The sequence below is a fragment of the Gopherus flavomarginatus genome, chromosome 6, assembly GCF_025201925.1.
Source record: "Gopherus flavomarginatus isolate rGopFla2 chromosome 6, rGopFla2.mat.asm, whole genome shotgun sequence".
In the NCBI taxonomy this organism is placed as follows: domain Eukaryota; kingdom Metazoa; phylum Chordata; order Testudines; family Testudinidae; genus Gopherus; species Gopherus flavomarginatus.
Window position 1 is genome coordinate 37,423,235 of NC_066622.1, and position 14,797 is coordinate 37,438,031.

General features: G+C 44.4%; 1 protein-coding gene and 1 long non-coding RNA gene across 2 annotated transcripts in view; one reads left to right on the forward strand and one right to left on the reverse strand.

Annotated features, from left to right (window-relative positions):
- LOC127053377 (uncharacterized) overlaps window positions 1-537 on the reverse strand; it is a 155,866-nt gene extending 155,329 nt beyond the window's left edge. Inside the window, exon 1 of the long non-coding RNA XR_007775020.1 lies at window positions 510-537. This is a non-coding gene — a long non-coding RNA (uncharacterized LOC127053377). The remainder of the gene's footprint in view (window positions 1-509) is intronic.
- Window positions 538-12,838: 12,301 nt separating this feature from the next.
- Window positions 12,839-14,797, forward strand: part of EFCC1 (EF-hand and coiled-coil domain containing 1) — a 93,162-nt gene continuing 91,203 nt past the window's right edge. Inside the window, exon 1 of the mRNA XM_050957807.1 lies at window positions 12,839-13,770. Coding sequence (XP_050813764.1) covers window positions 13,048-13,770 — 723 coding nt within the window. The 5' untranslated portion in view covers window positions 12,839-13,047. The remainder of the gene's footprint in view (window positions 13,771-14,797) is intronic.

Sequence of the window (14,797 nt, forward strand, 5' to 3'; positions counted from 1 at the left end):
TCCATTGTCTACAGCCAAGCACTGAGGTACAACCGCATCTGCTCTAACCCCTCAGACAGAGACCAACACCTACAAAATCTCCACCAAGCATTCTCAAAACTACAATACCCACACGAGGAAATAAGGAAACAGATCAACAGAGCCAGACGTGTACCCAGAAGCCTCCTACTGCAAGACAAACCCAAGAAAGAAACCAACAGGACTCCACTGGCCATCACATACAGCCCCCAGCTAAAACCCCTCCAACCCATCATCAAGGATCTACAACCCATCCTGGACAATGATCCCACACTTTCACAGGCCTTGGGAGGCAGGCCAGTCCTTACCCACAGACAACCTGCCAACCTGAAATATATTCTCACCAATAACTGCACACCACACCATAATAACTCTAGCTCAGGAACCAATCCATGCAACAAACCTCGATGCCAACTCTGCCCACATATCTACACCAGCGACACCATCACAGGACCTAACCAGATCAGCCATACCATCACTGGTTCATTCACCTGCACATCCACCAATGTAATATACGCCATCATATGCCAGCAATGCCCCTCTGCTATGTACATCGGCCAACTGGACAGTCTCTACGGAAAAGGATAAATGGACAAAAATCAGACATTAGGAATGGCAATATACAAAAACCTGTAGGAGAGCACTTCAACCTCCCTGGCCACACTATAGCAGACCTTAAGGTGGCCATCCTGCAGCAAAAAAACTTCAGGACCAGACTTCAAAGAGAAACTGCTAAGCTTCAGTTCATCTGCAAATTTGACACCATCAGCTCAGGATTGAACAAAGACTGTGAATGGCTTGCCAACTACAGAACCAGTTTCTCCTCTCTTGGTTTTCACACCTCAACTGCTAGAACAGGGCCTCATCCTCCCTGATTGAACTGACCTCGTTATCTCTAGCTTGCTTGCTAGCATATATATACCTGCCCCTGGAAATTTCCACTACATGCATCTGAGGAAGTGGGTATTCACCCCACGAAAGCTCATGCTCCAAAACGTCTGTTAGTCTATAAGATGCCACAGGATTCTTTGCTGATATTTCATGTTATAGCACTCTCAGATGATTACCCAGTATATGTTGTTCATTTTAAGAACACTTTCACTACAGATTTCACACAACACAAAGAAGGTACCAATGTGAGATTTTTAAAGACTGCTGTAGCACTCGACCCAAGGTTTAAGAATCTGAAGTACCTTCCAAAATCTGAGAGGAAGGAGGTGTGGAGCATGCTTTCAGAAGTCTTAAAAGAGCAACACTCTGATGCAGAAACTATGGAACCCAAACCACCGAAAAAAAAACAAAACCCCACAACCTTCTGCTGTGACATCTGACTCAGATAATGAAAATGAACATGCATCGGTCCGCACTGCTTTGGATTATTATCAAGCAGAACCCGTCATCAGCATGGACGTGTGTCCCCTGGAATGGCTGAAGCATGAAAGGACATATGAATCTTTAGCACATCTGGCACGTGAATATCTTGCGATGCCGGGTACAACAGTGCCATGAGAACACCTGTTCTCACTTTCAGGTGATGTAAACAAGTGGGCATCATTATTTCCTGCACATGTAAACAAACTTGTTTGTCTAAGCAATTGGCTGAACAAGAAGTAGGACTGAGTGGACTTGTAGGCTCTAAAATTTCACATTGTTTTATTTTTGAATGCAGTTTTTTTGTATGTAATTCTACATTTGCAAGTTCAACTTTCATGATAAAGAGATTGCACTACACTCCTTGTATTAGAGGAATTGAAAAATACTATTTCTTTTATTTTTTACAGTGCAAATATTTGTAATAAAAAATAAATATAAAGTGAGCACTGTACACTTTGTATTCCGTGTTGTAATTCAAATCAATATATTTGTAAAAGTAGAAAACATCCAAAATATTTAAATAAATGTTATTCTATTATTAACAGCATGATTAATTGCGATTCCTTTTTTTAATCGCTTGACAGCCCTACTTTTTAGCCTCTTAGCTACAATCAATTGTCGTATGAGTTAGATATCTGATATGTTCATGATTGTGCCCTGCACTGGTCCTGGGGGAGAAGGGTCAGGTGAGAAGAAGAATCTGTTTTTTTCCATTTCTAATTTCTGTGACTTGGGGGGGGCTGTTTTTCTTGATTTTATACATTATTTTGGGATTTCCCCCAATCTATATTTGTGATAATGCTGAAATAAATGGTGAAAGAAAGGTGACAATTGACTTGAAACGAGGAGTGGTAGTGCCCTCCAATATACTCTCCTTGTTGCTCTGTTGATCTGACCCTTCATGGTATAGTAGAATCCGGATGTTAAGAATTATGCATGTGCATAATATTTGCTTGCAATTACCAGAGTTATCCATACAGTCGTAGTATTTGTGGGGCCAAAGGGCCAGGTGGATCTTTAATCGAGCATGTATATATGCAGTTATATGCCCACATAATTCTAGAAATCTGGGCCAGGATGACGGAAGCACTGGCACATACTTCTTATTATTACATTCATTTGTAAAGCATCTGCCACCTCTGCTAGGTATAAGTGCTTGCCCATGTACCAGCTTATGCTTGGAATTTACTTAGGACTTCTAGATCAAAATTTCATCTTTGATCTCATATTTGCAAATAATCATTCAAAAGATTTCAGCTTTCAGATTTTCAGCAGCTGAGTTGAAACACACTATGGAAGGATAAAACCATCATCTTTCAAAAATTTTAATATATACCTCTGTCTCGATATAACGCTGTCCTCCTGAGCCAAAAAAAAAAATCTTACTGTGTGTTATAGGTGAAACCGCGTTAGATCGAACTTGCTTTGATCCACCGGAGTGCGCAGCCCTGCCCTCCCAGAGCGCTGCTTTACCGCGTTATATCCAAATTCATGTTATATTGGGTCGCGTTATATCAGGGAAGAGGTGTACCAAATATATATGTAATTCTCCCAGTGTAATTTTCCCAGTTAGTTTATAGATATTATTATTTATCCTTTGGTGAGCGCTGACAATGTACTCCAGTGATGCACGTAACAAGGATGGAGAAACAGGGAATTTACAGTTTATACTAGTTATGCACCATATAGTCAAAACAATTTCATATATACAAGCTATTGTATGAAGAATGACAAATCTTCAGGCAATTAATTTTAAGTAAGATGTTTTTATTTCTTAAATATAGAGCAATGCACAATGGTTGACAGACTGTCATCAAAAATCTCAGCAGAATAAGTGAACTTTGAAAACACATCTTTCTCAAGGACACCTATAAACCCTGGCATGGCATCACACATGTTAACTTTCAGAAATTAACGTGTGCGTGTTAAAAAACAAACTGTAAAAATCGGAGAGTGAATCAGACACTCACATTAATTTTGTTTTAAAATTGTCCCACTCCCTTGTCTGCATATTGTCTACTTAAACTCTAAAAGGAAGAGATCTTATCTTCATAGACACATTTTACAGAGGTGTATCTCACTGCTGAAAATATACAGATAATAATTAAGCCTCAAAACATTGAGGCAAGTACCAAATTTACATGCTTTACCTAAGGCACAGAAAGGTGAAGTGATTTACCCAACATCATGCAGTGAGTCACCAGTAGAGCAGAAGATAGAATTCCAGTATCCTAACTCAGCCTCCTGCTCAACACTGCCTCCCATAATGAGATGCTATTCCATATTTATCATTTTCCCTTTGCATTTTACTGTATATACAAAACTTTTCCAAACATTGCTGGGCCTAATAAACAAGAAGGCCGGTAACCGATAACTTAGAATATGACAAGGACAAGACTGTACCATTATTACTGCTATTAGTTCATCCCTTAAGTTTTCTTCTGTGATAGAAGAAGCTTGAGACATACAATATTAATTCCAAAGTTATACATAAAACGCATATGATCACCTCTTTGTTAGAAAGAATTTGGGAAAACAAGATGTTTGGCATAAAATCTGTACTTCTAGCTCTAGCACAGTACAATATGAAGTCTTTCTAAACGCCACACGGTCTATATTTACTGAGGTCACTGGACATCCGTTTCCTGCATGTTCTGTTAACACTTTATCATACATCATGGGCAGCGCATACCCCCAGTTTGAGGAAGCTAGCCCCGCTTCCGCCCGAGGCCCTGCCCCCACTCTGCCCCTTCAACTCCCCCACTCTCGCCAACTGTTAGCACAGCCTCAAATCCCAGCTGGCCTGCCGGGACCCAGCGCAGTCTGGAGGAGGCCCGGCCAGCTGGTGCTGAGGCCTGAGCCTAGGCTTCCCAGAGGAGCTCTGAGCCTTGCCACAGCCCAGCCCCAGGGCTGCAGCAATTACCAGAGGTTTGGGGAGGCTTAGCCTCCCCCAGCCTCCAGTAGCCACTGCCCATGTCATACATAGACAAACTATACTAACCAGTGTCCTTTATATATAGTTAGTATTCATAGCCTGCCTTCTGGCTGCACTATCAGCTTCTTCCTATTGTATTATTTGGTGCTTATGTAATGCTAATTTTATATCATTTGATTCACAGGATACAGACATATTGGATATGTCTCCAATGTGAAGGAGAACTTTTCTCTACAGACCCTGTTATACAAAAGTATTGAGTGAATAAGACTTTTTTAAAGTTCTGACATGATTTTGCCTCCAAGGTACATTTTCTCCAAAGTCTAACAGTTCTAGCAGCCCTATATAGTACTACTGAGTGACAATCCACCACAGCTATAGGACCATTATATTGTTATTTTGGAACTCTGAATAACAAAGCAGTCAGTGCTGACTACTTGTCCTGCAGCATGTACCAACTGTAAAATAAAAGATTGGTCTACTTCTCTGAAACTCAGAACAATTGTTTCTATAAGTGACCTTACTGTGTGTGCATCTAGATCAGAAACAAGCCCATTCCTATCTAACGTGGTTACAATTAGCAATCCATCAGCAGTACTGGCAGTCAAATCAAAGTCTTCTCTTAAATTCAAACATCACTTCTGTTTAACGAATTTCAAAGGCAACATTTTATATGTTTTTAATTTTCAAATGCTGTCACAACACTGGGAGCAGACGTGCCATTCAACTCCAGCTGTCACATATGGCCTTGTTTATTATATGGATTCATCATATAAATATTCCACTGGTGCTAGTGACAGTGGGAGCCCAGGTGTAGACAAAGTGCTTACATTTTTAACACCTGTGATAAAGTTCCTCCTCTACCTTGGTGGGTCCTGTGCTTATTGGCAGATTTTGCTAGCCTCGGAGATCTTCCTGTGTTGGATCAAGAGTTGGGAGGTTTTGGGGGGGAATCCAGGCCCGCCCTCTACCCCAGGTTCCAGCCCAGGGCCCTGTGCAGGACCGGTGCTAGAGGTTTTAGCACCCTAGGCGCACAGCAATTTCGCCACCCCGTGCCCCTGGTCCCGTGGCTCCAGTGGAGCTGCCGCAGTGCTGCCTGCGGAGGGTCCACTGGTCCGTGGCTCCGGTGGAGCTGCCGCAGTGGTGCCTGCAGGAGGTCCACCGGAGCCACGGAAGCAGCCGACCGTCCGCAGGCATGACTGCGGCAGCTCCACCGGTGCTGCGGACCAGCAGACCCTCCGCAGGCACAACTGCGGCAGCTCCACCGGAGCTGCGGACCAACGGACCCTCTGCAGGCACAACTGCAGCAGCTCCACCGGAGCTGCGGACCAGCGGACCCTCCGCAGGCACAACTGCGGCAGCTCCACCAGAGCTGCTTGCCGCCCTCTCCAGCAAAATGCCACCCACCAATAATCCTGGCGCCCTAGGCAATTGCCTAGGCCGCCTAAATGGAAGTGTCGGCCCTGGCCCTGTGGACTGCAGCTGTCTAGAGTGCCTCCTGTAACAGCTGCATAAGAGCTACAACTCCCTGGGCTACTTCCCCAAGGCCTCTTCCCAACACCTTCTTTGTTCTCACCACAGGACCTTCCTCCTGGTGTCTGTTAACTCTTGTACTCCTCAGTCCTCCAGCAGCACATCCTCTCACTCCCAGCTCCTTACACATACCTCACTAACTGGAGTGAGAGCCTTTTTATACCAGGTGTCCTGATTAGCCTTAATTAATTCTAGTAACTTCCCAATTGGCTACGGGTGTCCTAATTAGCCTGCCTTCCTTAATTAGTTCTAGAAAGTTCCTGAGTGGTCTGCAATAGTCCCTGTTACCTTACCCAGGGAAAAGGAACCTGCTTAACCTGGAACTAATGTATCTACCTTCGACCACTCTCTTGTAGCCGTCTGGCCTGACCCTGTCATACACTGTATTATCAGACCCGCTCTGAGCCGTTTAGAATGTGGTATTAAAAATGCTAGCAGGTACAGAAGACTTGTGTGCACTAGGCACGTGAATCCTCGCCCCATTGAAGTCAAGGACAATAATCCCACTGAATTTAATGGGGCTAATATAGTCTTCCCAACATTGCTAACACTAGTGGAGCTGCATTGCAACAGTGGAAAATTTTTACCAATGTCCTTGGTAAACAAGGCTTAAGTGTGTGCAAATTCATGTCTTCATTTTAAAGGTAAATAGATTCTATAAGCAAATGCAAAGCTTCCTTTTTCAAAAAGCGGAAGCCCAGTAAAACGGGCTGAAGTGAGCTGCAGTAGCGTAGTCAAGAGTAAATTGAGTTTTCCCTCTTTTCATTTGGGGAATAAGGAGTTTAGTTTAGATAATTTATTTCTTTTTTTACCACTACCCCACTGGGGGAGCTGCAGATTTTTTTGGTCTGCTCTTTTTGGTTTGCTCTTACAACATTTTAAAAGACTGCATGATTTACTGAAGGACCTCATCATGCAAAAACAACTACTTTCCAAGAGATGAGAAAGGAACCGATGTAATGGCCAAGGCACTTACTTTCATATACAATATCTACTTTGTGTCACAGATATAACTTAGGTGAACTGAAACCATTCTGACCTACTTGTTTCCCTATAACAGTGCAAAATGACAAGCCACAGATTTATCATGTCATTTAATGGTCCTCCATTCTTTTAAAACAGAAGAACAACAGATGGGCAGTGAGCAGTTCAACAAAGGCTCAAATGTCTTCCAAAGGTGTTTCAGGGCTTGTCTACATCAGAAAGTTGCAGCGCTGGTGAGGGAGTTACAGCGCTGCAACTTAGGAGGTGTACACATCTGCAGGGCACCACCAGCGCTGCAACTCCCTGTTTGCAGCGCTGGCCGTACTCCCGTTTTGTCTCGGGTGTAGAGGATCCAGCGCTGGTGATCCAGCGCTGGTAATCAAATATAGACACTTACCAGCGCTTTTCTTGACCTCCGTGGAATAAGCAGGTATCCCAGCATACCTGAGGAAGCCTCTGGTAATCAAGCTGGTCTCCTTCCCGGTTTGCTCTCGCGTTCCCCGAACCCCGAGCAAGCAGGTCTCCTTCCCTGAGGTTTGCTGGGTGGTTCCGGGAACGCGAGAGCAAACCGGGAAAGGAGACCAGCTTCGCCGCGGTTTGCTCTCGCGTTCCCCGAACCCCGAGCAAGCAGGTCTCCTTCCCTGAGGTTTGCTGGGTGGTTCCGGGAACGCGAGAGCAAACCGGGAAAGGAGACCAGCTTCCCCGCGGTTTGCTCTCGCGTTCCCCGAACCTCCCTTGAAGCCGCCCAACAGCGCTGCAGTGTGGCCACATCTAACACCACTTGCAGCGCTGGTTGCTGTAAGTGTGGCCACTCTGCAGCGCTGGCCCTATACAGCTGTACTAATACAGCTGTAACAACCAGCGCTGCAAAATTTTAGATGTAGACATGGCCTTAGTGCCTGTATTCTAGCAAGAGATATTACCAAAAAACTCAGTAACAACTCAACTGGGAACTCCAGGTGTTGCAGTAAAATTTATACTGACATGTTTATAGTCTGGTAAAGATTCTGTCAATCTTTAAATCAATTATCTCCAGTTTGGAAATTTTTTACAATTTAAAATAGCTAGACCAAACCAAGTGTAATTGTTTCAGCATCTACTCCATGACCTTTATGGCTTAGTTCAATTGATGTGTCTAGATAGGAGATGTGGATTTACATAATACTTACTAAAATCTCAAGTGTTTATGGTTTGTATTTTATCCCCTAATTCTGTATGACAGAGAATATTTTGTTGAACTTAATGAATATAATAGGATTAAAAAAAGAGGTAGGTTTAGATAGAATTTCATATTTACATACTATGCCATTAAACAAAGTGATGGGGTTCCCCCGAGACCTCTTTCACTCCGTTGCCAAGGAACTCAGTTTGACTGCAGTCTCCTCATCCAAATTCCTTTATCTAGCATACAGCAAAGCTATAATGAGTTGATCAGACTCAAGCACAAGGCATGGGCATAAAGCGTACCACACATCCAGCGTTACACAGCAAATCTCTTCCTTTACACACATTTACATTGCATTTACTATACATTGAATTACATGTTTTGGGACTTGCTTGATTACTTTATAGGAACCAATCCCTGTACAGCATGCTCTGTCCACACACAGTCCATGTATGGCCTATTCAGTACCTCATCTTTACATTCCTTACATTTATCTTGCCCATTGTAAATGATTCCCTGAGTGTTGCCCCTTGTCTTAGCTAGTACAGATATTCTTTTTCCAGGCTGCTGATCCATTTACCTCCCTAATCCTGTCTCCCAAGAAATGAGGTCTCAGCCATGTCCAATTACTTTTGTCAAGCCAGGCCTACACAAAGAAAGCATAGTCATTAAGGATGGAAAAGACTTATTAAATCAGCTAGTCATTCCTCTTGCCAATCAAGAATAAGATAGGTTGCAAATTATGCAAGCTAAAAATGTATCATGTCAAGTTTTATAAGCAGGGAAAAAAACCCTAGGAGAGAAAATACTCCTTAAGATGAGGTATGAGAATACACTGAGCCTTAACAAACCAGAAATGAACTGATGAAAACCAGTAAGAAGGTTTTACAGTCCCCAGTGGTTGCATAATTACAAAACAAATTACTGTTTTCAACAATACACACACAACGGAGAGAACATTAGTGGGTAGAGCTCAGTCCCTAGGAAAATAGGGCCTGACCATGTGGGTCTGCACCTCCATCTGAAATTTTTTAGGGATCTGCAAGTGAAGAAAGTTTGAAAACTACTGCCTTACAGCATCAAGGCCAAAGGGAGCTCTGTACAGACTTTTATCATATGAAAAATCAGAAATCTGATTTATATTAAAGAGGACAGGACAATGGGCCCCTTTGTTTCTCTTGGAGATTCACAGCATATGGAATTAAGTCACCATTCCCTTTCAGACTGAACTAAGGAGAGTCACTCCATTCAGCAAATACTATCTTACTTATGCGATGAATCCCAATGAAGTCAAGGGGACTACTAACATGCAGGGGCTGCAATAAACAGTTTTTTACCATTTGAATAACAAGAAATTAATGTTGACAGCTTCATGTTTGAGCAAACATTACATTTTTAAGGAGAACGTACTCCCATCAGATATACATCTTCTGGAAATTTCACAGCTTTAGAAAATACTGTAGAACTTCAGAGTTATGAACACCAGAGTTACGAACTGACCGGTCAATCACACGCCTCACGCAATCAGGCAGCAGAGACAAAGAAAAAGAAAAAAAAAGACAAATAATGTACAGTACTGTGTTAAACATAAACAACTTAAAAAAAAAGGGAAAGTTTAAAAAAAGATTGACAAGGTAAGGAAACTGTTTCTGTGCTTGTTTCATTTAAATTAAGATGGTTAAAAGCAGCACTTATCTTTTGCATAGTAAAATTTCAAAGCTGTATTAAGCCAATTTTCAGTTGTAAACTTTTGAAAGAACCACCATAATGTTTTGTTCAGAGTTACAAACAACTTCCATTCCTACGGTGTTCCTAACTCCGAGGTTTTTACCATACATGGATTTAAGCCAGTTTAAATTGTGGAGCAAATAGACATACTTTTATGTTACATCTGACAATTTCTTACAAGGCACATACTTATGCCACAAACATATCACATCTACCGAGAGGTGCAAAAATATAGGCGCAAAACCAAAACCAAGCAAATTATGGTCCTGAATTCTGCAAGGTACTTACGCATATGCCAAACTTTAAGCATGAGAGTAGTCCCATGAATTTCAGTGGAACTACACACATGCTTAAAATTAGGCACATGCTTAAGTACCTTGTTGAACTGAGACCTATCATATTTTAGGGGTTTTCTTGCCAACTTTAGGCTTGCAATTTTATGAAACTGGAAACAAATGCTCAGCCAAACTCAGACTCACGAAAATACAACCAAAATGGCAATGAAGGCATTAAGGTTACTTATTCTGAACTTTTAACAAAAAAATTGTTGAAATATCACAGTGGCATCTGGTTGTGCTGTTACAACAGTGCATTTCCATTATAAACCCCTATTTTTCATGGGTGTATACAACTCAGCTGAAAAAAGTGTTCCAGGCTGAAACTGAACAGAAATGTTTTGAGACCAAGAGCTGTTTTCTTTAAATAAAACCTTCAAAACATATCAGAATACAAAGAAGTTGATATTTACCAGCCTCTAATGCCTTTATTTTACACTCTCCTAAAAATATCTAGTTTAAAATTAGATTCTGTAGACATATTTAAAATAATATACAGTTATGTGACAGATATATAAAGTGCAGCTACCTCTAATTACTATTCACAATAATCTTTATTATGTGATATGTAACACAAAACTGAGCACTGTTAATTTGCTTTCACAAGATACTGTACACTCTTTGCATGATGCCAAGTATTAGAGGGGTAGCCATGTTAGTCTGGGGGGAGAAGCAGGATGTGGCAGCACAGTGAGGGGAGGAGGTGGAGCAGAGGTGAGTGAGGTGGGGCAAGAAGCTGCTGGTGGGTACAGAGCACCCACCAATTTTTCCCCATGGGTGCTCCAGCCCCGGAGCATCCATGGAGTCAGCGCCTATGCCATCATGTGCCAGCAATGCCCCTCTGCCATGTACGTTGGCCAAACCAGACAGTCTCTATGTAAAAGAATAAATGGACGCAAATCAGACATCAGGAATGGTAACATACAAAAGCCAGTAGGAGAACACTTCAATCTGCCTGGACATTCAATAACAGATTTAAAAGTAGCCATCCTTCAAGAAAAAAAAACTTCAAATATAGACTTCAAAGAAAAACTGCAGAGCTACAATTCATTTGCAAACGTAATACCATTAATTTGGGCTTGATTAAGGACTGGGAATGGCTGGCTCACTACAAAAGCAATTTTCCCTCTCTTGGTATTGACACCTCCTCATCAGTTATTGGGAGTGACTGAATTGGCCCTGTCAGCATTGGTTCTCCACTTGTACTGCAACTCCCTTCTCTTCCAACTCCATGTATCTGAAGAAGTGGGGTTTTTACCCACAAAGCTTATGCCCAAATAAAACTGTTAGTCTTTAAGGTGCCACTGGACTCCTCATTGTTTCTGTACACTCTTCGAGCCTCTGTTGTATCGGTACTATCAATAGTTCAAACATTTAACTTTGGATTTAGGGCCTGATGCAGTGTTAATTGAAATCAGTGGAAAGACATCCACTGATTTCAGCAGACATTGGGTCATACCCATAATCCTTCAATCTTCTCAGGAAAAATGCATCACTGCAATCACTTTACAACAGTGTCATCTTTGGGAAATGTTATTTGAAGAAGGATTTTGACTTTAGAACTTAAGGCTTAGCACCTAAGTCAAGACTAAAGCTCTCAGTAATTTCTACTGGAGTAGAATCAATGAAAAAAACAACTGGGCTTCTACTCTCCTCTTTGCTATTTAGGATGAATAAGGAAGGCTTGATGGATTGTGTCCCCGTCCACCTTTCCCCAAAACGAAAAATATTTTTCTGCTTCTTTTTTAAATTAGAAATTCAGGATATGTCCTCCCTGAAGGACTGTACAAAAATCAAGAGACAAAGTTGAACAACTGAGAAGGGAAGAGTTTTTTTTTTAATCAGGCTGTTTAAAATTTCATTGTTTGTTTCACTGATAGTCAATATCTGCTGGGCTTTGAGGTTTCTTTAATTTTGTTTTTTGTGCTTATGTTATTGCTAGGGTCCCCAAACAATGGGTCATCTTACAAACCAGAATGCTGAGCCTGCAATCCTTACTGATGCCAGGGGCGTCCCACAGGAGTTTGCTTGAGTGCGGTCTACAGAAAGGGGTTCTAGGGTTACCAAGAGCATAAAACCAAGCACATATATTTTACTCTTTGCTCAGACTGACATGTATTTGAAGTTGAGTTGTTGTTTGATTAATTCTGTTAACCACAACAAAGCTCTCCTGTCTTGGGAGCTGTTATTAGTTGATAGAATGAATTATAAACAAGGAAACTCAGTGTAGTGGATATTTGACAATAGCAAAAGCAGCACTTGTTAGAGAGAAAATAATAAAAGGCAAACATGGAGCCACATGTGAAAATATTTAGAGCTAGAAACTTGATTCAATACATGATCTGACAATCACTCCCCAGCTACACAAAGTAAATTGTAAAGTCCTTAGAACAAACCCCATCTCTCATTCTGTGTACTCTTCAAGGGGCATAAACAAGACAGCCATGCACACAAAACAGTATAGCACAGTCATGCAGAAAGTGTTGGAGCATCAGGAGGAAGTTCAGTGTAATTCAGATTTTTCCTGCCCGTCCAGCTCCCCTGGACACCCCCCCATCTGCTCCATTTCCCCCATCCACCCTCCCGACCTCCCTCTCCATCTTTCCCGTACACCTCCCGATCCCCTCGTCTATCCATCTCCCCCCACGCACCCCGCAATCTGCTCCGCCCCCCATCCCCTGATCTGTTTATACACCCTTCCCCCCACCCTCCTCTATCTTCCCCACCCCCTGCTCCGCTGCCTGTCCCTTCCTGCATGGCTTGGGGGAAGCGTAGCCCGAGCGCAAAGGGCAGCAGCGTCCCTTAGCCCCGTGTCCTGTGCACATCTCCGCGCACGTGCTCCCGGGGGCGGAGCGTCCGGGGGCCGGACACCGGCCCTGCTCTGACCCCGCGCCGGGCTTGCGGGAGCGGAGCTGCCTGCAGGACTCCGGACACTCCAGTGCGCCAGCAGGGGCAGCATGGTGTTGGGGTGAGAGATGGATCCCCCCGATGCTTGGGACCCCTACAGCCGGCCGGCCCGCCGGACCCAGTGGCTGGTCAGCGCCCTGGCGTATCACTACGGGCTGGACCGGGGCGTGGAGAACGAGATCATCGTGCTGGCCACGGGCTTGGACCAGTACTTGCAGGAGATCTTCCACCACCTGGACTGCGAGGCGGAAGGCAGGATCCCCGGCGAGGACTTCCGCACCCTCTGCCAGGTGCTGGGGCTGGCGGACCCGGAGGAGGCGGCGGCCGACCCGGAGGAGTGCGCCGGCCTCTGCGAGGACCTGGCCCCGGAGCTGACGTTCCGCCAGTTCCACGCCAAACTCTGCGGCTACTTCAGCACCAAGGCCGGCTGCGCGCAGCAGCGCCCGGCGGTGGGCAGGCTGCCGCTGGGCAAGGAGAGCGAGCACATCGAGACCCAGATCCGGCTGCGCAGCCCGCTGCGGCGGCGCCGGGCCAGGGCGGGCCAGGGGGCTGCTGCCATCAAAAGCGGCGGCCCCCGAGGGGCTTCTCCTCCCCCGGCCGCCCCCGGGCTGGCCCCGCACGCCAGGCGGCCGGGCCCCTGCTCCAGGGAGTGCTACGAGGAGATCGTGGCTCTGGAGCAGGCTGAAGACCGGATCGTGAAGCTGGAGGAAGAGAACGGCAGCCTGCGGGAGCTGGTGGAGGACATGCGGGCAGCGCTGCAGAGCAGCGACGCCAGGTGCCTAGCTCTGCAGGTGAGCAGGGAAGGGCGCGGGCCGCTACACACTCGGGGGCTCTGGCCAGACTCCGCTCCGGGGACTCAGCCTGAGGCCAGAGCGAACCCAACCGTGGGAAACTGACACATGGAATTAGTCCTAGGCAGCAAAAGCTGCAGAGCTCCCTGTAAAGGCAGGGTGACAGGTCCCACTGTTCCCAAGCACTGCCACGCCTACACCCTGGCATGCTGGCACTCCAGCCCCTGCCCGCCTTCTTCCTACCAGCAGACGTTTGGGAGCCGCTGTTCTGATTTCAGGGGCACTTTGCCGTGTAAAGCAGGGCAGACTTGGGCTCCAGCTCTGACATTCGGCAGGGCAAATATGTATTCACTAGCTGCATTTGTCTAGCAGCGGTCGTGCTGCTCTGCTCCCGAGTGTGAGAGAAAGAGCTAAAAGAAGGGAATGAAATGCACCATGTTAAACTCTGTGCTCACCCCACTAGATCTATGAAAGATTTCCAGGAAATCTAATCAGGTTATTGTTGGGTAACTGGATTATAACAAGATTGGAGGATTATTGCTACTACGTTTGGGGAGAGATTTAATTAACGGATGAATGGAGTGCATCCATTTCTATCAGTACTGCTGGACAGGGGAGAGAAGCTTCCATTTCTAGTGTCACGGTAACTGTGCATTAAAAGTTGGTTTAAATTTAACCTAAAGCACAACACTACTTCTGTTAACTGAAAGTAAAGTTCACTGGAGCTAGTAGTGGTTAAAGGAACTCATTAAAGCTTGTGTTCAGAGCAAACATTTTGTTAATTAGTTTGTGACCTATTTGCATTCACGTCAGTCTTGGGTGAAGGGGGATCTGTCTACCTCCAAATGCTTGTCATGACAAGCCATAGAAATGGACGTTGGTGTTAGGGTCATTCAAACTCTCATCGATTACACAGTGCAACAAGCTGCTGGAACATATTTTAAAAAGTTAGACCACTAAAAGCCCATTGAAATATATGTAGGTGAAAGTGCAAAGGAGGGTGGGAGAATTTATATCCTTCCAGGCC